General features: G+C 39.0%; 2 protein-coding genes across 2 annotated transcripts in view; one reads left to right on the top strand and one right to left on the bottom strand.

The window, feature by feature from the left end:
• Positions 1 to 19394, bottom strand: part of LOC115223158 (DNA-directed RNA polymerase II subunit RPB2) — a 38106-nt gene extending 18712 nt beyond the window's left edge. Inside the window, exons 1-10 of the mRNA XM_029793585.2 lie at positions 19228 to 19394; positions 12453 to 12679; positions 9413 to 9525; positions 6890 to 7146; positions 5585 to 5706; positions 3595 to 3759; positions 2422 to 2618; positions 1817 to 1936; positions 1374 to 1560; positions 399 to 542 (exon numbers count right to left, since the gene is read on the bottom strand). Coding sequence (XP_029649445.1) covers positions 399 to 542; positions 1374 to 1560; positions 1817 to 1936; positions 2422 to 2618; positions 3595 to 3759; positions 5585 to 5706; positions 6890 to 7146; positions 9413 to 9525; positions 12453 to 12679; positions 19228 to 19246 — 1551 coding nt within the window. The 5' untranslated portion in view covers positions 19247 to 19394. The remainder of the gene's footprint in view (positions 1 to 398; positions 543 to 1373; positions 1561 to 1816; positions 1937 to 2421; positions 2619 to 3594; positions 3760 to 5584; positions 5707 to 6889; positions 7147 to 9412; positions 9526 to 12452; positions 12680 to 19227) is intronic.
• A 198-nt stretch (positions 19395 to 19592) lies between these two features.
• The window catches only part of LOC115223118 (phosphatidylinositide phosphatase SAC2-like), a 612947-nt gene continuing 607774 nt past the window's right edge, over positions 19593 to 24765 (top strand). Inside the window, 1 exon segment of the mRNA XM_036512108.1 lies at positions 19593 to 20119. Within this exon segment, the coding sequence (XP_036368001.1) occupies positions 20023 to 20119 (97 nt within the window). The 5' untranslated portion in view covers positions 19593 to 20022.

Raw genomic sequence — 24765 nt, 5'->3', positions numbered from 1 at the left:
AAAACAATTTAAATATTTGCACATTGCTGAGTTTGGGACCCTTAATGAATTAGGGGTTTAGTTAGTTAGTTAATTTGGCTCAAAAGCAAATAGCAAGGCCATGTAGGGGGACATGGAGTTAGGAACACCACCCTGTACCTAACTCCATGTCCCCCTACATGGCCTTGCTATTTGGCACGGATACTGTGTAAAGTGCAAAATCAATATGCAACATGTCAAATAAGGGAATCGGCTCGAAAGAGCAGGCAAAATTCCTTCAAATCACACACCCACTATTTTATTTAAAAATGATAAGGCACATTCCAAATGATAGAGAGTTGTTTGATCAGGGTTGACCTGGGATTAAATAGCAAGTCAAATATGGAATTAAAAAAGAAAATAAATGAAAATAAACTTACTTCTGGAGTTTCAGCAGGACAGATCATACCCCACAATGTATTGTGAAGTTGTCGAGGACGAGCCAGTTTGCCATCACGGCCAATTGGGGAATTTAAACGACGAAGATGGGACAATGTAGAAGCGAATGTGAGCCGATTTAATACCTGAAAGGAGCAAGATTTGGTAAATACAGAGTTTGGAAGCAAAACCTCTAGGACTACCAAGAAAACAATCATTAAGGAGACTCACAAATCCATAGATTAAATAGGTTAGGTAAGCATAAGAGCAGAATATTCTCAGTTTTTAAGTACTGGTGCTGGAGCCATCTAAATAGCACCCACTACACTGGAAAGTGGTTGGCACAGGGGAGGGCATTCCAGCTGTAGAAACCATACCAAAACACACACACACACACACACACATATATATATATATGTATATATATATACACATATATACATACATAAATAACAATTAAGCAGAAAAGAGGTATGGTATTCAGTGCTTTATAGAACATACGCATGTTTCAGCAAAGCACTGCAATAATTACACAACAGTTATAGAAACATTATGCAATCTTTCACCCTCACCCACCTCATCAGTGTCCAGCAATAAATGATTATAGTAACACTTACCCTCTGAACAAGAATGCCAATAGTGGTCCTGCTAAATCCAATCTTTTAAGCACTGGTGCTGGAGCCACCTAAAAAGCACCCACTACACTGGAAAGTGGTTGGCACAGGGGAAGGCATTCCAGCTGTAGAAACCACACCAAAACAGACAATGGAACCTCGTGTGGCTCCTGGCCCTGCCAGCTCCTGCCAAACCGTCCAACCCATGCCAGCTATATAACTTAGCAGCGTGACAAATAGAGATCTCTTAAAATTAAGTACTGGGATCAACGTGATTAAATTTCTTCAAGGCAGTGCCCCAGCATGGCCACTACCTACCTGCTCACACTAACAACAACAGAAGTGACATTGTGGTTGGTTTACCTGAGAGACTCCAGCCCTTGCTTGATGGGCTTTCTTCTGATCTCCCCAATTGCCTGTGGCCAAAGAATATTTCAGCCCGTCTGTGATGATTCTCGTCTTAATGGCAAGTTCCAGATTGAAATCTTTTCCTCGGTCAATAAACTTTTGAGCATAAATGCGAACCTCTTTCATCAGATTCCGGAACAAACTGGAATTGTACAAATATGAGTATCAAATGAATGTAAGGATTCATAGTTAGAAACCAAAGGATAGAGGTTTCTAAGTATATATATATATAAATAATAATTAAGCAGAAAAGAGGTATGGTATTCAGTGCTTTATAGAACATACACATGTTTCAGCAAAGTACTGCAATAATTACACAACAGTTATAGAAACATGCAATCTTTCACCCCCACCCACCTCATCAGTGTCCAGCAATAAATGATTATAGTAACACTTACCCTCTGAACAAGAATGCCAATAGTGGTCCTGCTAAATCCAATCTTTTGTTACCATAGTGATCTCTGTCATCTACTTCTCTGCGACCACAAGCAGCTAAAAGCAGCCTATGTACCATGTACCTGAAAAATAGACAACACAGATATATTTATATATACAGTAATTCTTTGACTACTGTAGGTGTTATGTTCCAAAACCTGCCGCAATAGGTGAAAATCCCTGAAGTAGAAACAGTACTGTACTGTATATATTTTTCATTATTTTTATAATTTGTATATACTTTTTTTTACTGTTTTTATAATTTATATATTTTTTATTATTTCTATAATTTATATATATTTTATTATTATTTTTATATATTTAAGATCTCCTTGCACTCTTAGGAGTTTCGTTTTTCATACAGTATGAGCGATTCTTTTTTTGTTTTAATTGTTTTGAATTAATTAATTCAAAACAATTTCAAGAAGCATTAATTATCACATCACCATTCAAGGCCCATTTTCCATGCTGGCAGGAGTTGGAAGCCAGAGAACTGCACCAAGCTTTAAGGACTGCTTTGGTGTGGTTTCTACAGCTGAAAGCTAAAGGGTTAAAGAGGGTTACTTACCCCAAAAAGTAGGCTTTCTTTGTCTCACAGAAATCACTAACACCAACGTGAGGTAACATTTCTTTCTGCAAGATTTCTCGGGCATATTTGATACGTTTCTCTTTTGTGACACCAGGACGAGCTCCACGTGAACCAATGAAATTCAGAGCAATATTCTGTTCTTGAATCACAAAAGCTTCATCTAATGATGGTTTTACCTACATAAAGAAAAGGGGATAAAAAAAATATTGATGAAAAATACAATCCTATATATTTTATAAAATCAATAATAATCAAAAAAGAAAAATAGCTCAAAGAAAATGACTCAAACAATGGCAATAATTAAGATAAGTGAAAGATTGAGTATCCAATGATGTCAGCAAAAATTCTGAAATAAATTAGATTACCTACTTAGTGGGAGAAGGATGTAGCAGAGAGTATTAATTAAATACTGTCAAAAGATAATCTTAAGAATTTAGCAGTTTCACAAAGTTAATTCACATGTCTAAAAGGAAATCAGATCTTTGAAGTAAAATCAAGCTCAGGTCTGTCTGATCAAATCAGCATGAAAAAAAAAAAAGAGTTACGAAGGTTTTGAACCAGAAGGGGTTTGTATAATTTCCTTAACTATTTAAAAACAATTTTTTTTTTTTTTTTTTTACAATGAGCTAAGGGAAATAATACAAGACATAAAACAAAGGGAGATAACTAAATGTTATAAGATATTTTCTCTCGCAATCTACTGATCCTGCCAACAACGACCAACAGCAACAGCAGTGGAGGCGCAATGGCCCAGTGGTTAGGGCAGCGGACTCGTGGTTGGAGGATCGCAGTTTCGATTCCCAGACCGGGCGTTGTGTGTGCTTATTGAGCGAAAACACATAAAGCTCCATGAGGCTCTAGCAGGGGGTGGTGGTGACCCCTGTTGTACTCTTTCGCTCCAACTTTCTTTCACTCTTTCTTCCTGTTTTTTGTCCCCGACTTCCAATGCAACCGCTGAGCCTGGATGTGCATTCATCCATCCGTCGATGCTCTTGGTGTCGGGGGTTGACCTGCGCTATCTTTGATGTCGGTGGAATTTGAACTCAAAATGTAATGGCAGACAAAATACCGCAATGCATTTTGCCTGGTGGGTTAACAATTCCGCTAACTCGATAATAATAATAATAATGATAATAGCAATAAACAACATACCATTTCCATCATTTCTGGGTCATCAAAATCATAGATGATATGTTCCAAGATGTCTCGGTCAGACACAAAACCAAGAGCTCTAAATACAATAATGATTGGAATTTCTTGACGAATATATGGTAAGATAGCAATAATCTTCTGGCCAATGGCACTTTTTTTAACACCCTACAAAAAAACAAAAGAATAATTCAGTGATTTCCAACATCGGCTCAATACCACATATATTAGGGGAGGGACGTGTCATTTCAGACAACACATAACTTGACTGCTACATGCTCTTTCTCGATTCTGGAAGCAGGAATGATGGAGTCAACCTCAATGAGGTTTGATCTCAGAGCATCAAGGACTGTAGAGAAATACCAAATTCAAATAATTCCACCATTTCATAGATCAAAAGTTAAAAAGAAAAAGAAAAAAAAAAGTATAAAGATAATACAAAATTAACTTAAGAGCGAATTAAATTCCTAACACACAAGAACTGCACAAAGCAGACTGGCAGAAGCATGACATGTCTGGGGATGTGACCCCACTCTCGCACATATCTGAGGAACAATAACTTTATTCCATCTTCCATTTCTCTCTGATTCCTCATGAAAGATCCTAACTCCCAAAAACTGAAAGACAAAAGTATATCTTCAACTGTTGTTCGCTCTTCACTTTACATAGTTTCACCCATAACAAATTATCAAGTGTTTCTATATATATATATATATTTCTCTATTGCTCACAGGGGGGGTCTAAACATAGAGGGGACAAACAAGGACAAAGGGATGAAGCCGATTACATCAACCCTAGTGTGTAACTGGTACTTATTTAATCGACCCAGAAAGGATGAAAGGCAAAGTCGACCTCAGTGGAATTTGAACTCAGAATGTAAAGACAGACGAAATACCGCTAAGCATTTCGCCCAGTGTGCTAATGATTCTGCCAGCTCGCTGCCCTAAGTGTGTCTATATTGCTTGTTCAGTCATTTTTTTTAATAGGTTTTTTTTTTTCTATGCCAGCATGGGTTAGGGAAATACATATTACTGAAGCACTGTTTGCACAGTCTCATGCCCTTCCTGTCACACTTTACCCATTTTCCAAGTCAGGGACTTTTCATTAAACTTGTCTTGAAGGATACAGGGAGCAGATGATTTATTAACAGACAATTGTCAATAAACAACATCAGTTGTGACTCAGTACTTTGTTTCAGTTAAAGCTCAGGATGTAAATACAAACACACTCACATGTACATAAACTAGGTATACATACACACACACACATCATCATCATCCTTTAACACATGCCTTCCAAACTGGCATATATATAGCCACATGCATATATGTAGAAACATTTCATCATCATCATCATCATCTTTGTTTAGCGTCCGCTTTCCATGCTAGCATGGATTGGACGATTCAACTGGGGTCTGGGAAGCCAGAAGGCTGCGCCAGGCCCAGTCTGATCTGGCAATGTTTCTACAGCTGGATGTCCTTCCTAACGCCAACCACTCAGAGAGTGTAGTGGGTGCTTTTTACGTGCCACCTGCACAGGTGCCAGATGAGGCTGGCAAATGGCCACGGATGGATGGTGCTTTTTACATACATACACACACATGTGGATACTAGACATATGCATACACATCATCATCCTTTAATACTTGCCTTCCATACTGGCATGTATGTGGAAACTAGACATGTATATAGCCACATGCATACATGTAGAAACATTTGTGTAATATAAAAAAACCGAGTATCATTTATTCTATGAAATAGCATTCACAGATGGACATTTGTAAACATCATTTCGAGCATAAAAAAGAACTCCACAACGACACACTGTCTGTTGAACAAAGAGTGTACGAACGGCATTGCTAGATTTTTGTAAGTAATGTAAAATGCCTCTTCAACATGCACAAATATACATGTTTGTGTGTGTGTGTGTTGGTCGAGTTAATGTTTGAAGCTTGGGGATAAAGAGAGCAAAAACAAGAACCAAGTTAACTCACAGTTCCTCCTCTGGCCATCATATTGACCCAAAGTGTACTGGTGGGACGGGAGGAGTGTTCGAGGCAGGACCGGATTTCTGTTTTGTAAGCATACTTAGAATCCTTCTGTTGAAATACATACACTGAAATAGGGAGGAAAAAAAAAAGAATAAAGAAAAAGAATAGCAAAACAAGGAAATTGATTTTTCCCAGAGGAATGGTTTTCTTTGATATGTGATGGAGAAAGGGAATGGGCAGGGGGAGGTACATGATCGATTTTATTGATTGCATTGTCTTACTTAAGGTGAGGGTGGGGGTAGTTATAGCTGGGTTGGCTGAATCATGGAATACCAGTTAAAACAAGAAAAAAAAAGCTATCAGCAATTGATGGTCAGTCAGTGGTGCCGTGCTGGCTGACTGCAAACTTTGCGCAGCTGAAATCAAACTGTTATTGATGCAGCCCAAATGCACAACTCACTAATTTGCATATAAATGGCAACATGAACACAACTTGTCCATTCCTACAAATGCACACGGAACAAAGATAAAAAAAAATCGCCGAACGAAAGCTTTGTTATCATTTCGTATTGTTGTCTTGAAGATGATGACAAAGTTGCCCTGCAGCTTCTTTGGAATCACAATCCCCTCCCTCAATATTCTTCGTACTTGAAGCAGCAGAGTCAGTTTCATCTACAAACAGTCTACCATCTCATTACTTGTCCGCATCAACAGGCATCTCTCGCTTTCGCGCATTCACCATATTACGCCCCCTGTTGTCTTCTTATATTGTATATAAACATAATATCAGGTGAAGGCATAGCTGTGGTAAGAAGCCTGCTTCCCAACCACATGGTTCTGGGTTCGGTCCCACTGCACAGCACTTTGGGCAAGTGTTTTCTTTTGTAGTCTCAGGTCAAGTAAAGACTTGTGAGTGGACATGGTAGATGGAAACTGAAAGAAGCCTTTTGTATCATCATCATCATCATTTAACATGCTTTCCATGCTGACAATGCCAGGGGCCATACCAGGCTTCATAGTTTGTTCTGGGCTTTGTTCCTACAGCTGGATACCCTTCCAAACACCAGTCAACCCACAAAGTGTATTGGGTGCTTTTTATGTGGCACCATCACCAGTGCTTTCTAACATGGCACACGCACCATGTTGCGTACATCTATATGTGGGTGTGTGTGTGTCTCTTTGTGCCTGTGTTTGTCCTCCACCACTGTTTGACAACCGGTGTTAGTGTGTTTATGTCCCCATCACCTAGCATATATGTGCACACAAAAGAAAAGTTTGATAAAAAAAAGTTAAAAAAACAAATCATACCAGTGTTTGTAGCCATTTTCTCTTGTGCAATGAGAACTTTTTCAGATCCGTTAATAATAAAATATCCCCCTGGGTCGAGAGGACATTCATTCAACTCTGTCAAATCACGATCCGTGAGACGATTGAGAAGGCAGTAGGTTGAGCGTAACATAATTGGGATTTTGCCAATGAAGGTCTTCTGATGTTGAGTTTCAACTGGCTCTTCTCCTTCTTTGATGACGGTTTTCGTGATGTCAACGTAGAGAGGTGCCGAGTAACTACAATCAAACAAACAGCAATATCAGTAAGGAATATCATCATCATCATCATAATCAGCACCACTACCATTTAATGTCCATTTTGCATGCTTGCATGGGTTGGATGGAATTTGTTGAGATGAGTTTTCTAAGGTCAGATGCCCTTCCTGCTGCCAACCCTCATCTGTCTTCAAGCAAAGGAATATTTTCCCCCACAACCAGACATGTTTTCCATGGAAGACAGGAAACAAAGGACACCACCTTCATGATGGTGACACCTGTCTACGACTGTCAGGTGATGACGAAACACAGAGACAGTAATATGCATGCACACACACACATACAATGGGCTTCTTTCAGTTTCCACCAACCAAATCCACTCACAAGACTGGTTGACCAGGAGCTGCAGTAAAAGACTTTTGCCCAAGATGCCATGCATTAGAACTGAACTCAGAACCATGAGGTTGGAAAGTGAATGTCTTACCACAAAGCCATACCTGCACCATCTATGGAGCAGATATAATAAAGTAGGAAAAAAATCAGGATTGGCTGTGTGGTAAGTAGCTTGTCTACCAACCACATGGTTTCGGGTTCAGTCCCACTGCGTGGCATCTTGGGCAAATGTCTTCTGCTATAGCCCTGGGCCGACCAATGCCTTGTGAGTGGATTTGGTAGATGGAAACTGAAGAAGCCTGTTGTATATATGTATATATATATATATATATATATATGTGTGTGTGTGTGTTTGTGTGTCTGTGTTTGTCCCCCTAGCATTGCTTGACAACTGATGCTGGTGTGTTTATGTCCCCGTCACTTAGCGGTTTGGCAAAAGAGACCGATAGAATAAGTACTGGGCTTACAAAAAGAATAAGTCCCGGGGTCGAGTTGCTCGATTAAAGGCGGTGCTCCAGCATGGCCGCAGTCAAATGACTGAAACAAGTAAAAGAGTAAAAGAGATACTTCATTGGCAATACTAAGTGTGTTGTGTGTTTGACTAAATTTATAAGGGACACTGACTGACTGGCCAAAGAGTACTACCATTTGGTCAGTTGTGTCATATAATGTGTAGTGAGAGAATTTAACCCTGAAGTAATTTAGTGAAGCAGATGCCATCCCAGGACGACTTAAAATTATATTCCAACTGACCAGGACTATTTTACGGTCAGTATTCCGAAATTTGTGGAACTACCCATAATCAAGTGTTTTATTAATTTGTAATATTAAATCTAATTCTCTGGACTGGAATGGGAGAGAAATGATTTCTGTTAGGCTATATTGTCCGAAAGGCGAGCTGGCAGAAACGTTAGCACGCCGGGCGAAATGCGTAGTCGTATTTCGTCTGTCGTTATGTTCTGAGTTCAAATTCCGCCGAGGTCGACTTTGCCTTTCATCCTTTCGGGGTCGATAAATTAAGTACCATTTACGCACTGGGGTTGATGTAATCGACTAAATCCCTTTGTCTGTCCTTGTTTGTCGCCTCTGTGTTTAGCCCCTTGTGGGTAGTAAAGTAATATATATTGTCCGAAATTTATTTATGGAAAGGACAAATCTATGGAGGACTCTCACTCTGGAAATCCAGTAAACAGAGGTGGTGAAATGGTTAAGGTGGTTGACTCATGACTGTTTGATTCCTGGCAGTGCACACTGTCCTTGAGCAAGACACTTTATTTCACATTGCTCCAAAAAGAGTTGTACCTGTATTCCAAAAGGCCAGCCTAGTCACACCTGAATTCCTCTGAGAACTACGTTAAGGCAGCAAGCTGGCAGAAACGTTAGCATGCCGGGCGAAGTGCTTAGCAGTATTTCGTCTGCCGCTACGTTCTGAGTTCAAATTCTGCCGAGGTCGACTTTGCCTTTCATCCTTTTGGGGTCGATTAAATAAGTACCAGTTAGGCACAGGGGTCGATATAATCGACTTAATCCGTTTGTCTGTCCTTGTTTGTCCCCTCGGTGTTTAGCCCCTTGGGGGTAGCAAAGAAATGGGTATGCATGTGTTTGTGAAGTACTCAGCCACTTGTATGGTAATTTTACGAGCAGGCTGTTCCACTGATCAAATCAACTGGAACCCGGTTCAGTTCAGGGTAGGTCCTTAGCTGTGCCACTTTATTTTGTAGGGGCTTTTCTCAATTTCTTCATTCTAACTGTAAATGTTTATTAATTGTTTAACAAATATGAAACATTTAAGTTATCATCGTCACACATCCAAAACCAACCATCATGATAATCATCATCATCATCATCATCACTACCATCACAGTAAAAGATAAAATAAACCCCAACAACTTACGTCAAATTTCTCAATCTTGCTTCATTTGGCATCATAGGACTGGGAGCGCCATCTTTCTCCCAATGAGTTGGTTTAGATAAATAGATCTGTTCAAATTTTAAGACATACCTTGGCTGAAAGTAGAAAACAAAATCAGTTTCAGACCATAAATTGGAGCATAAAATCAAGTACTACAACATTACCCAAAGACTGGGTCTTTGGATTAATTTACTCTTTACTCTTTTACTTGTTTCAGTCATTTGACTGCGGCCATGCTGGAGCACCACCTTTAGTCGAGCAAATCGACCCCGGGACTTAATCTTTGTAAGCCCAGCACTTATTCTATTGGTCTCTTTTGCCGAACCGCTAAGTGACGGGGACATAAACACACCAGCATCGGTTGTCAAGCAATGCTAGGGAGACAAACACAGACACACAAACATATATATATATATATATATATACATATATACGACAGGCTTCTTTCAGTTTCTGTCTACCAAATCCACTCACAAGGCATTGGTCGGCCCGGGGCTATAGCAGAAGACACTTGTCCAAGATGCCACGCAGTAGGACTGAACCCGGAACCATGTGGTTGGTTAGCAAGCTACTTACCACACAGCCACTCCTTTGTAGCATATTCTAGCAAATACGTCTAATCATTCATTCATTCTAAGCCTTTCTTCAAACGAACATAAAATTTTTGAAGTAAAAAAAAAAAAAAAAAGGAGAAAAGTTGTTTGAGGGATATAAAAGGATGTAGTGAACGAGAGGAGTTAATTATAACGAAGCAGACAAAACCGAGAAATATTGATTTCTTTTAATTAATACAACAACTTGTAGGAAACAGGTTCAGCTGACTGAAATGGTTCTCGTATGTAACTTGCTCTAATAGGTCCAGGCCTAGTTATGTGGTTCAGAAGCTTGCCTACCAATCATGTGGCCTTCGGTTCAATACCTATTTCTTTATTACCCACAAGGGGCTAAACACAGATGGGACAAACAAGGACAGACATAGGTATTAAGTTGATTACATCGACCCCAGTGCGTAACTGGTACTTAATTTATCGACCCCGAAAGGATGAAAGGCAAAGTCGACCTCGGTGGAACCAGCATGCAGCACCTTGAGCAAGTGGCTTCTATTATAGCCCTGGGCCAACCAAAGATTTGGGAGTGGATTTGGTAAATGAAATCTGAAAGAAGCTGCTCTGTGTGTGTGTGTGTTTGTGTGTAGTTTTGTCTTCATATCATGAGATGATTGTAAAAGAGCATGATGTTTGTTTAGTGTTCCGTGATAAATATGCTGGGCCATTGGGAAACATTCACCTGGCTTGGAAACAAGTGAGGGTTGATGGCAGGAAGAGCGTCCAGTTGTAGAAAATCTGCTTCAATGAATTCCATTTCACCCATCTGCATGGCACCTCAGGCAAGTGACTTCTACTGTCGCCCAGGGTCAACCAAAGCATTTTGAGTGAGGAAGCCTGTCATATATGTACATCTGTGTTTGTCCTCCACTTGACAACTAGTGTTGGTTTGTTTATGTCCCCGTAACTTAGCAGTTTGGCAAAAGTGTCCAATTGAATAAGTGTCAAACTTCTATTTGTTCACTGTTTCATTAATTGTCATAAAAGCATGAGAAGTAGTTTTTTTAGGGGGAAAATGACGAAATAAGGAATCGGCCTTAAACATACAAAGACAAACGTGACCAGTGGCTCAAATTTGCTTTTACCTTCTTCTGGGCCAGGGTCAAATAATTTTACTTTACAGTTGGATGATGTTCCTGTTGCCTCTTAGAACAAGCAGGTATGCAGGTAAATTCACAGCCACACAACAGTTGGCGTTTATCAGTTTACATATAAAACTAGAGAATTCAGTGGAATACAGTGAAGTCTAAGATTGATGAAAACGAAGGAGTTGGGAGACAGATGTCGTCTTAATGCTTGCATATTTTGTAAAGGTAAGAAATTTGTGATATCAGTGAAGTAAGAATTCAAACTGGGACACTGGCTTGACTCATCACCCATAATTTAAAGTAGAGGTTCTCAACCATTTATCTAGGGATTCCTTTGATTGCTATTTTATTCTTGTGGATCCCACCACAGCCATTCAATATTTAAAAACTAGTTTTATAAATAATTCTTTCAAAATTCATTTGTGTAAGCTGGAATATATAAAACAGGAGAAAGAAACTTGTTTCTCGCATTAAATATATCAGAAGCCTGACTGGCCCTCATGCCGGTGGCATGTAAAAGCACCCACTACACTCTTGGAGTGGTTGGCGTTAGGAAGGGCATCCAGCTGTAGAAACTCTGCCAGATCAGATTGGAACCTGGTGCAGCCATGTGGTTCACCAGACCTCAGTCAAATCGTCTAACCCATGTCAGCATGGAAAGTGGACGTTAAACGATGATGATGATGATGATGAAGCAAAATTTTTTCATTTATCCATAAACTACTACTGTGGACCCCTAAAAATCTTTCATGGACCCCAGTTGAGATTCACTGGTTTAGATACTATCTTATGGGGAAAGAGGGAGTTTAAAACCTGCCAGAATAACATAACATATTTGACTCATGATGGTTTCATAACTAAACTAGCAGGCCCGGGTATGTAAGAGCCCCTAGCAGGCAACGACTAATCCCAATCTAGTCCTTTTCCCTCTTGGGAACGAAGGCGCATGTGTAGGTTGCAATGTCTTCTCTTCACTCGAATACTTCTGTGTATACGATGTTCCTAGCTGTCCCTTTGGGCGATAAAAAGGTCGAGTTGTGTCCCGTAGACAGAAAAATGTGTTGCATATAAAAAGCTTAGATTCTCGACCCCATGTCGAATTTATTGATTTTTTCAGAACTGGGGGAACTTTTCAAAATTTTCACTGCGTTAGTTTTGAATTATGATATTGGGCTATGTGTGTGTCAAGTTTCATCAGAATCGGTTGAAAGCCGTGGTCAGGGTGAGGGTACAACCTGACAGACACACAAACTGCCGTTTATATATAGAGAGATATCAATTTACATATTGTTTCAAACACACATAAACAGAAGAGTCTTTATTACTTACAGGTGTCTCGATTATGCCTGATGTATGCTGTGCCTCAGCCTGCAGATCGATGGCAGGAGAATGCTCAACAATCCGCTGTACAGACATCTGAATGAATTCATCGAAGGAATCCAGCTGCTGCCTCACCAAACCCTTTTCATCAAAGTATGAACTGATGACGATCCAGCAAGCTTCTTGCCACAGATCCGGGGTAATTTCCTCTCCGTCTTCTTCCTCCAGCACAGGATCTACCAAAAAAAAAACATACTACCAATCATCAGAAATTACATAAACCATAAAGAATAACAGAAAGGCTGCCCCTTCAATAGCCATGATCTTAATATCAAGATCAATGCAGCTGGTTAAATAAAGAGGATAAAATCTGGAATATAAGGTGACAATACCAAGAAAATTGAAAAGTGTTTGAAGGTGTTACTCTTTTACTTGTTTCAGTCATTTGACTGCAGCCATGCTGGAGCACCGCCTTTAATCGAGCAACTCGACCCCGGGACTTATTCTTTTGTAAGCCCAGTACTTATTCTATCGGTCTCTTTTGCCGAACCGCTAAGTTACGGGGGACATAAACACACCAGCATCGGTTGTCAAGCAATGCTAGGGGGACAAACACAGACACACAAACAGACATGCACATATATATATATATATATATATATATATACGACGGGCTTCTTTTCAGTTTCCGTCTACCAAATCCACTCACAACGCTTTGGTCGGCCCGAGGCTATAGTAGAAGACACTTGCCCAAGGTGCCACGCAGTGGGACTGAACCCGGAACCATGTGGTTGGTAAACAAGCTACTTACCACACAGCCAAATTTAATTGTTGTAACGACAGATTTTTTGACTGGTCTGTTATCATCATCAGCACAACACTGAAGTCAAGTTACTTAACTCTCAAACATTGACAAATGTTCTGTGAGCTTGCCATGGTTCAGTCCAATTAGCTGCTAATATGTACCATAATGTTAACTTGCAATACAGAGTTCAAATCCTTCCTGTACAAGCCTTCGGTGTGAGTTGATATAAAATGCACACAAATGTATTTTTAAAATGTATTTATCTCTTCAAAGCTATGGAACATGAAATAGACCCCCTACTTAGACTACAAAGTGCACTTCTATCCCTAAAATGTTACCTCCAGTAGGATTACTGGTACTGATTAATTTTCAAAAGGACATTTTAAGCACTTTCCTCAAACCATCCTTCTGTTTCAATCAACTGGCAACAATCTAAACAACTGCATTGACCTTACAAAGTGGAAATATGATACTACTAATACCACCCACTATATGTTCTCTATGGTGGTTGTTTGAGGAGGTAGAAATAGCAGCCAAATTTTCTCAAATCACATTGTCTTAAACAATACAAGAAACTGGATGGTCTAATCTTAAATCTACAAGAAATAAGATGAACATGACTAGCAAAAACACTGGTCTGCTTGGTCAGGGCTGATCTGAGAGTAAATAACAACAACAACAACATTTAACAGGTGTGGCTGTGTGGTATGAAGTTTGCTTTCCCCACCACATGGCTCTGAGTTCAGTCCCACTGCATGGCACCTTGGGTAAGTGTCCTTTACAACAGCTTTGGGCTGATCAAAGCCCTGCGAGTGGATTTGGTAAACAGAAACTGAAAGAAGCCAGTTGTATGAATGTATTTGTATGCATATATATATATATCAAAAATAAGCAACAAGAATGACTCCGGTAATTTGGTACAATTGTTTCACACTACAACAATTGTACCAAATTACTGGAGTCATTCTTGTTGCTTATTTTTGATTATAATCACCCCACAAATTTTTATGGGTAACACCATACAAAATTCTGGTGCATCTAAATTAAGTACCATATTCATTTGAATCTAAATTGTTGCTGAACTTATATATATATATAATCATCAGACTGCCTTCTTCCAACTGTTAAAGATGGAAGAGGATCTGTGATGATCTGGAGGGCTATATCTTGGAAATCCACTGACCCAATGGTTTCCTATGGTTGCAGAACTGTTTCCGGAAGGAAGCACAATTTCTTTAGGATGATAATGCATCAATTGACATAGATAAAGTTGTTACTGAATAGCACGAGGCACATTCTAGTGAAGTTGAACATCTTACCTGGCCACCACAGTCCCCAGGTCTCAATATTACTGAACATTTAGGGTGCATTTTAGAAAAACAAGTAAGGAGTCGATATCCTCCACCATCTTCACTACAAGAACTGGAGACTGTTTTAGCTGAAGAATGGACAAAAATTCCTTTGGAAACAATTCAAACTTTGTATGAGTCCATACCTGATAGAATTCAAGCAGTAATAACTGCCAAAGGCAGACCTACCACATATTAAAATAAATTTGTTTAAGGTGTTTCCATTATTTTGTCCAACCCCTGTATGTGTATATGTATATATATATATATATATCATCATCATCATTTAGTGTCTGCTTTCCATGCTAGCATGGGTTGGATGGTTCAACTGGGGTCTGGGAAGCCAGGAGGCTGCACCAGGCTCCAGTCTGATCTGGCAATGTTTCTACAGCTGGATGCCCTTCCTAACGCCAACCACTCCGTGAGTGTAGTGGGTGCTTTTTACGTGCCACCGACACAGGTGCCAGACAGGGCTGGCAAACGGCCACTGCCGAATGGTGGTTTTTACATGCCAGATGAGGCTGGCAATGGCCACGATCGGATAGTGCTTTTTACGTGCCACCGGCACGGGGGAGGCGAGGCTATACATATAAATATATATATATCAACTGTCTAGCCACTAAATCACTACAAAATTAATCAATTAACAGTGTTATGTTACATCAGAATGTTAATTGTTTTTCACTAAGACTTTTGTACATGCCAACGGTTAGATTAAAACCTGGCAATATAAAAAAGCACCTGTGTGGGCGGCACTTAAAAAACACCTGTGCTGGCACCATGCAAAATGTGCCCGTGCTGGTGCTACATAAAAAGCATGCAGTACACTGTCAAGTGGTTAGCTTTAGGAAGGGCATCCAGCCGCAGAAACCATGCCAAAACAGACCACTGGAGCCCGGTGTAGCTCTCCATCCAAACCCGGCCAGCACAGAAGCGAACATTAACTGGTGATGATGATGATTCTGTTGGATTTTTTTAAGGAATATGTTTAAGAGAGTCTAAAAATAGGAATAATGAATAAAAGGTTAAACTGATGTTATTTATTTTTGTCTTTGTCAAGCTGTATATAGTATAGTAAGGCACATGAAGGAAATAATAAAAGCAATTTGATGTCGTATACATGCATCATAATTTTAACGTCCATTTTTCCATGGGTCAGATGTAAATTAATGAGGAAAATTTCATATAGAAAGATGCCCTTCCAATCCCCAGCTCTTAACTGTCTCCAAGAAAGGTCACATTTCTCCAAGTCCTTCAAACATGAACAGCTCAATGGCCGAACATGTTTTCACAGAAGATTGCAAAAGAATAATACCACTTGTATGATAGTGATTAAGCAAAGCAAAAGGACACATGTGAAGGGAAAGGATTGCTGAAGAGGTCACAGACGTGTGATGATAGATTTCTGGACAACGGACATAAGATAAACTAAGAATGGTCATAAACGTGTGAAGAACGAATCTATAATGCATAAGGAAATGGTTTAAAACAAGGGACACAGTTCAGTCACATGTCAAAAACAACATCTATGGGTTCTTATTTTTTTTTCCTTCTTCCACAACGTATCAGACTGATATTTACATAGAAAAAGCACACCACTGTTTGAAACACGGTGTGGCTTAGTGGTTAGGGTTCTCGGCTAACGATCGTACGGTCATGAGTTCGATATCCCGTGATGCATTGTGACCTTGAGCAAGACACTTTATTTCACATTGCTCCAGTCCACTCTGTGAGCAGTACCTATTTCTTTATTACCCACAAGGGGCTAAACATAGAGGGGACAAACAAGGACAGACATAGGTATTAAGTTGATTATATCGACCCCAGTGCGTAACTGGTACTTAATTTATCTACCCCGAAAGGATGAAAAGCAAAGTCGACCTCGGCGGAATTTGAACTCAGAATGTAACGACACACGAAATACGGCTACGCATTTCGCCCGGCGTGCTAACAATTCTGCCAGCTCGCCTCTGTGAGCAGTACCTGTAATTCAAAGGGGCCAGTCTTAGCCACATTAGGTCAGTTTGCTGGACATTGTTGTAGAGCTGAAAACGAGGCAATTTCTACTCTTCTCCTCTGGAAGCCATCTACTCACGATACCAGAGGGCGCACACTCTCCTACCCTGATGTAATCTCCAGGGATACAGGCATCCAGCAACAGGACCTCCGTAATGCTATGATGGACCGGTAAAGTCTGGCGTAGCGTGGTAAATTCCATTGTCTCGACCACGGTCAAACAATGATGATGACCTCCCCCCTTGGGTCTAACCGGAAGCAGCATTCATTAGACTTTCCTACTGGATTCCCAAAGACGACCAACTGAAACTGTGGATTATTATTTAACCATCGTGGTTCTTGGTCTGTCCGTGTGTCTCCTGCCAACTGGCTCAGCTTAAAGAATTCACCTTTTGATTCTTTCTTGTAATTTATGTTTTAGGGTACACATCGTTTGTGCTTCCACTCCATGATGATGAAGACACACGTCTGCGGAGTGCTCAGCCACTTGCACGTTAATTTCACGTGCAGGCTGTTCCGCTGATCGGAGCTACTGGAACAATTGTCATAACTGATGGAGTATCAGTGTAAAGTCTGGTGGATTTTGTGGAGAGGTTGGTCGGAACCTAAGTAACGAAATACTGCATGACACTTTGCCATTTTCCAATAAGAGATAAAATGAACGTTATAATAACAAGCACCAATGCTTTGAAACCGGCTCTTGTTACCATTAATATTTCTCTGGCATTCTCTTCTATTTATATACCATAAGTGACGACTAAAATAAATAGATAAAAAAAAAAAACTCTGAAGCAAATTAAGTCGATTATATCGACCCCAGTGCATAACTGGTACTTAATTTATCGACCCCGAAAGGATGAAAAGCAAAGTCGACCTCGGCGGAATTTGAACTCACGTATATACGTAGTTGTGTCTGTAATATTATTAGCAATATTGTCGCAAATACCAACGTTTAGATAACGACGAATATTTCGTATATGGCTAGAATTCTTGAAGAAGAAGAACTGAAGCTAAATAGATAAAAAAAAAACAAACTCTAAAGCAAATCTATTTATTTAGCTTCAGTTATTCTTCTTCTTCAAGAATTCTAGCCATATACGAAATATTCGTCGTTATCTAAACGTTGGTATTTGCGACAATATTGCTAATAAATATTACGGACATAACTGCGTATATACACATCTCTCCTGACCGTTTCCTCACAATTTTCACAAATATAGATATTTCTTCATGAAATTTTCTATAAACACCTTTCAGACGGCGTAGATTAAGATCATATCGGAATTTTATATATACACACACACACACGAAGTAGTTGTATACACGTTGGGTAATTTTTTTCTTCAGAATTTCAAGTTTCATTTTGTGGATATGTATATCTGTGCGCGTCTATCAATTTCTTTTTTTTATATATTAAATTTCGGGCGTAACTTCGGTATAGGTACTGGATACATTTCAAGAAAGTGTTTTTTTTTATTATATATATGGGGGGTTAGGGTTAGGGGTGGGAGAAAAGGGTTTCTGTTATCTTCAGAAATGTAAACAAAAACCATTTCCAGTACATACAGTACCTATACCGAAGGATCGCCTAAATTTCGATATAACTATAATTGAAAGAAAATTTCACTACCAAATATATTACTCCCTTTTCTAAAAGTTATGAGGAAACAAAGTCAACTCGTGTGAATTACCCGATACTCCTCTCCCCAGCCCCAGAAAAAAAATGTTCACACCAAATTAAGGTATAATCGGAATCTACACCACCTGAAACTATCATGAAAGGTTTTTGTCCAAGAGATTCCTTGTTATCTTGACAATTGGTATTTCTGACAACATTGCTAAAATAATATATTGTGTAGTACACCTTCATTCGATGTTTTTTCTCTTATATTTCAACGTATGGTTTATCATAATCTTTAAATCTTTTTATTATAAACATAAAAAAACCATCGAGAAAAGAACCAGGAGCTTAGAAAAGGGGGACACCCACAAAAACCAATTTACCAAACTCCCACCAGAAAAGACCAAAAGAAAACAAGCACCTGTCTCTATTGTTCGCCAAACCCTGTTCCTCTATTCAAGGGGTTCTTATTTTATGGAAAGGCATGAAGATCACAGCTCTTCTCATGCACTAATTTAAATGCTAAACTCCTTTTTTGCTAATGAAAAAACAAAAAAAGGGGGGTGGGGTGAATTGTTGATGCTAATTAAATAAATCTTGGCACTAATTACACTCAAACCGAAATTTTCTCATCCAAGATTCATTTGTATAAGCAACTGCTTTAATTAATATTGTCTTTGAGACATGCATGAACACCACTGCATCCCTACATGCATATATATGTTTCGAATATGTTCCCTGGTTTGAGGAATTGCTTCTGCGGCTCACTCTCTATTTTGGATATGTGGGTTTATTGTAAACACGGCGAAATTTCGTGGATCTTTTTTTTTTTTTTTAGAAATTTTAATAAAAGAACAAAGGAGAAATTAATGTTGAAATTATGTGAAAATAGGAAAACTACAATGGAGAAGTTTTCGCGATTTTATGATTATTAATTATGAAACAATGATGTTGGAAATCATTTGAAACATCAACACAAAATGGAAACATTACCTTCTTCCTGTCCGTACATAATTATAATTGAAAATTAGTTGGATTTCTAATGATGTCAATGGAATAAAAACCCGATGAGATCGAAGCGGTTTTTATAGAAGATGGTGGCGGATTAGATGAAAGATAACAGGAGAATCCGACAAAAGCGACATAAGACATTGGGTAGCCATTTTTGTTGTGGTAACATGATATAGAGGTGGTAGGAGGATGGGGAGGAGTGGTAACGGTGGGAGCAGTGAGATAGTCAGGGTAGGAGTACAGATATAGTAATAGAGGAGCGTGAGGGGTGAGTGTGAGGTGAAAGTGAAAGAGTAATAAGAAGAGGGAGGGTGATAGAGGGGGAGTAATTATATAAAAATAGAATGGCGATGATGAGAATTTTGATAGAGTAATAGTCTGCAGGTGGAAGTCGTAGTATAGTAAGTAACAGGGTGTTAGTGGTAGGAATAGAAGCGATGTAGTAATAGATCGGTTGGTGTTTGTTGTCGGACGTAGTAGTAGAAAAATAAACGGAAGCGAACTCTTTAGTGTGAGGAGAAAGTGCGGGAATGAGAGAGAAGGTGTGTCAATAGAGAAAGTAGAATCTGATAGAGAGAGAAAGTGAAAGATGTCATCACTGATCGCTTAGTGTATCTCTCTCTTTTTATCAAAACTATATACACACCGTCTCTACAGCTAGTCAACATCCTTTGCTTGCCGACTGACAGTTGAGGCCGTTGTTGTTATTGTTTATATATATATATATATATACACAGAGATAGAGTGTGAATTACTATTATTGTGATTACAACTATCATGGAAGTTTACCAGAGCGATAATCATTTTATAATCGTGGATGGAAATCATTTCCTTTGGTGTAGCCGTGTAGATGGATCTTTAAAAGCCGAAACAGGTGTGTACCCTCCGCCTCATGTTATTGTTGCATTTTGTTTCATTTACGTAGGTTACGTACGGAAGTTTTTGTAAATGTTTCTCGTGTATATCAATTATTGAATAAGTAAAAGACGGGATCTTATGATATAGGATATAGTTCGACAGAAACTGTAACAGTATTGTTATATATGCCTGAAACCGAAACCGGCATCGCTGGATATGAAGGGCAAGAAAAAAAAACGTGTTACACTCTTAGAAACGCATAATTATACATACATACATACATTCATACATACATACATACATACATACATACATACATACATACATAATATATATATATTATATATATATATATATATATATATATATATATATATATATATACATACATTCATTGCTACACATGCATACATTCATACATACATACATACATACATACATAGCAACTACACAAACACACACACATGTATACATACGCAAAGGTGCCCCTCCCCGACTTTGTTTCCTCATAACTTTCAGAAGGTACTCATACCTATAAACTTTCGTGCGTGGCGTGTATATGCAGACGTATATGTGTGGGAATGTCTGACAACACTTCCTTCTGTCCGTCTCTCTCCAATATAAACAGCTGAATATAACAGTTATTAGAGTGTAAACAAACTATTTTGAGTGTATTTATATATACACTCGTATTACCTGTAACGTTACACTTAAATAAACGTGTGTATGTATTCACATGTACAGCTGTTTTTCACTCTACGTCTTTCCATCTCTGTATTTAAAGAAGATGCGTGCGTAAACAACCAAATTTAAATATATGAACATTTTAAATATATGAAACCAATATGTAATATCAGCCCACAGCATTAAAATTATATGCTGACACTCAACTTCACTAAATTGTTGATGTAGAATTAAAATGAAAGTATAAAGAAACTATACGGGCCCTTTCTCTTTAAAATACCGTGTGTGTGTGTATATATATATATATATATATATATTATATTATAATAATTTTCCCTGGTTTTGTTTTTGTGGATTTTATATATTTTTTCATTTGCAGCACGTATAGAATAAGGGTGTCGAATGTTGCAAGTTTCATTCTAATATGTCTGTCTGTCTATCTATCCATCCATCCGTCCATCTATCTTCCCAATTTTGGGGCTTTATTTAGGGCCTAAGAAAGGACAGACATCTGTGGTTGATGTTTAAGTCACCAGACGTAACACGTGTGATAATGTTTGTTCTCTGAATTAAAGATATACCTTTATTCATTTCTGTATACTGTAAGGGAGGGCATAAGGTGGAGTAAAAACACCCCTGTTCTTCAGTTTTCGGTCTACGTCAGAATCTGAAGACTTCTAAACAAATCCAGATGTAAGGTGTGGTTCAACACTTTTCGATCTTGAGTAAATCAGCCAGAGTTTGGGGCAGGGTCTTGGTATCTTTTGAAATATATGTACCAGTAAGTAACGTGCTGCGGAATGGAAAGAAATGGATGACCTTCACTACTCTGGCCACACTTATTTTATTTTTTATGTTTATGAAAGACCCGTGTACTTAACATAGACGGAGAAATCAATAGGAAAAAAAAAAACGCGTATACTTAAATGACACCGGGAGATATCGAACACTTGCTTACATATATACACGTACATACAACTTCATACATTCACAAAGATATCTATGTAGATAGATATGCAGATATACAGATACACACACACACGCCTGATATCTTCCGATGTTTAAAAATATTTTGGTGAATGGAGACAAGCATTGCAGAAATCAGCTGCTAAGACCAACCAGTGACACTCTCTCATAGACTCACACACACGTACATATATATGTGTCTGTACATGTATGTATAAATGTGTGTCTGTTTGTTATTTTTTGCTAGGAGATAGCAACAGCCTTTATTATTCCGTATAGCCCCGAATGCAACATGGATATACAAGAATGTTCTCAATGCCGTTTCATTCAAGTACTACCGTTTCATTCACACATTTTAATCTAGCGTACAGTAGAGCGCTATGTGACACACACAGATACACACCCTTTTCCTGTGTCATTCCGTTACACTCTTTGTCTTTCTCAAATATATATATATATATACACACACATACACACCCTTTTCCTGTGTCATTCCGTTACACTCTCTGTCTTTCTCAAATATATATATATATATATATATATATATATACACACATACACTGGATGTTTTGGTATACTATCTTTCACACTCGGATACGCTGATGCAATTACGTAGTGACATGCTGACACAACTTTCTTTCATTCACACACACATACACACTGGTGTATGGACACAGACGTAGGACGTACGCAATCCACACACACACACACTGGTGTAAGGACACAGACGTAGGACGTACGCAATCCACACACACACGTTCACGGCCACGACTCTCTTCACTCTGATTTGAAACGTGAATTATTTTCACGTGTTCTGCGACACACCCACCCACACACACACACACGCATGCACACACATACACACTCTCTGTGTCTCTCTCTCTTACACACGCACATACAAATTCTTGAGTGTTTACACATGTATATACCACACATGAATGTACGACGACACACGTGCACCAAGCAATGACATGTTATGTAAGGACACATGTTGACAGGTATTTATGTACACGCATACATATACCCACATGTGTGTGTGTATATATATATATATTATATATATATGTATATATATATATATATATATATATATATATATATATATATATATATACGTACGTTCATGCATACACACACACACGCATGCATGCATATACGCATGCATGCATGCATACGTACATGTGTGGTTAAGAAACCTGCTTTCCACCCATGTGGTCTTGGGTTCAGTCCCACTGCATGGCCCTTTGGGCAAGTGTCTTCTACTATAGCCCTGGGCTGACCAATTTATAATGAGTGAATTTGCTAGATGGAAACTGAAAGAAGCCCGTTGTATATACATTTATATATATATGCGTGTGTATTAGATAATAAAACGAATAGTTTATACCTGGTAGCTTACTGAGGTCTGGCGAACCAGATGGCTGTACGGTAAAGCACGGTCACTTACACAGATGGCTTCATGGTAAAGCACGGTCAGTTTCACAGTGTTTGAAACAATTGTAGTGATTAATAAAAATTGTGTCTTCCATCTTCTGTCTTCCATTTACCGTATTATTATATATATATATATATATATATATAATTAGAAGAAATGAGGTACTCAGAAATCTGGATGGTTTTATATTTACAGATATTCATTAGTATGTTGCATGTTTTTATAAATCATATATCAGCACTTTTGTCCACTCTAGAGTGTACGAAAGCGCTAATATATGGTATATGATTTATAAAAATATGTAACATACTAATGAATATCTGTAAATATAAAACCATCCAGATTTCTGGGTGACAAAGTGATTTCTGCTGGTGTCAAAGGGCCTCTTGCTCAGAGTAAAACGTAGACTGTATGACGCATGTGTATTAACAACCATGCTACATGGCAGTGAAACATGGGCTGTGACTGCTGAGGACATGCATAAGCTTGCAAGGAATGAAGCCAGTATGCTCCGATGGATGTGTAATGTCAGTGTGCATACTCAAAAGAGTGTAAGTACCTTGAGAGAAAAGTTGGACCTAAGAAGCATCAGATGTGGTGTGCAAGAGAGACTACTGCGCTGGTATGGCCATGTGGCAAGAATGGATGTGGATAGCTGTGTGAAAAAGTGCCACACCCTAGTGGAGGAGGTAGAGCAAGGAAAACCTGGGATGAGGTGGTGAAGCATGACCTTCGAAGATTGGGCCTCACCGAGGTAATGACTAATGACCAGGACCTTTGGAAATATGCGGTGCTTGATAAGACTCAGCAAGCTCAAGTGAGACCGTAACCTTGTGGCCTATGCCTGGGGTGTAACCAGCCCACTTATGCGTACCTTTCCTTCATTGGACACTAAAGGCAAGTGAAATCGAAATCAAATTCAGTGACTGGCATCTGTGCTAGTGGAGTGCTAAGAGTACCATATAAATGTGATCGTTGCCAGAGCAACAAGGTGGTCTCCGTGCCGGTGGTATGTAAAAAATACCATTCGTGTGTGATCGTTACCTGCATTGCCTTACTGGCAATTGTGCTGGTGGCACATGAAAAAACATTCGAGCAAGGTCGTTGCCAGTGCTGCTGGACTGGCTCCTGTGCAGGTGGCACATAAAAGGCACCATTTGAGCGTGGCCGTTGCCAGAACCACCTGACCGGCCCTTGTGCTGGTGGCACGTAAAAGTTTCTACTACACTCTCGGAGTGGTTGGCGTTAGGAAGGGCATCCAGCTGTAGAAACACTGCCAGATCAGATTGGAGTCTGGTGCAGCCATCTGGTTCGCCAGACCTCCTTTTATTTTTCTGTCTCTCTCTCTTTTACTTTTGTGAAGGCTTGGTATGTAGTAGCAGAACTGAAGAAATAGTTAATATGGGTGCACATTATGTATATATATATATATATATATATATATATATATATATATAAAATGGGCACTGCTGCAATTTACTCTCTCTCTCTCTCTCTCTCTCTCTTTCACTCATGCGAATATAATGGTGTCCTCATTCAGCTTCCTGTAGAAGTGGAATGTGTCTGTCTTTAAGTCG

Source organism: Octopus sinensis, linkage group LG22 (assembly GCF_006345805.1).
Source record: "Octopus sinensis linkage group LG22, ASM634580v1, whole genome shotgun sequence".
Taxonomy (NCBI): Eukaryota; Metazoa; Mollusca; class Cephalopoda; order Octopoda; family Octopodidae; genus Octopus; species Octopus sinensis.
This window is presented reverse-complemented; position numbering and strand designations above follow the sequence as displayed.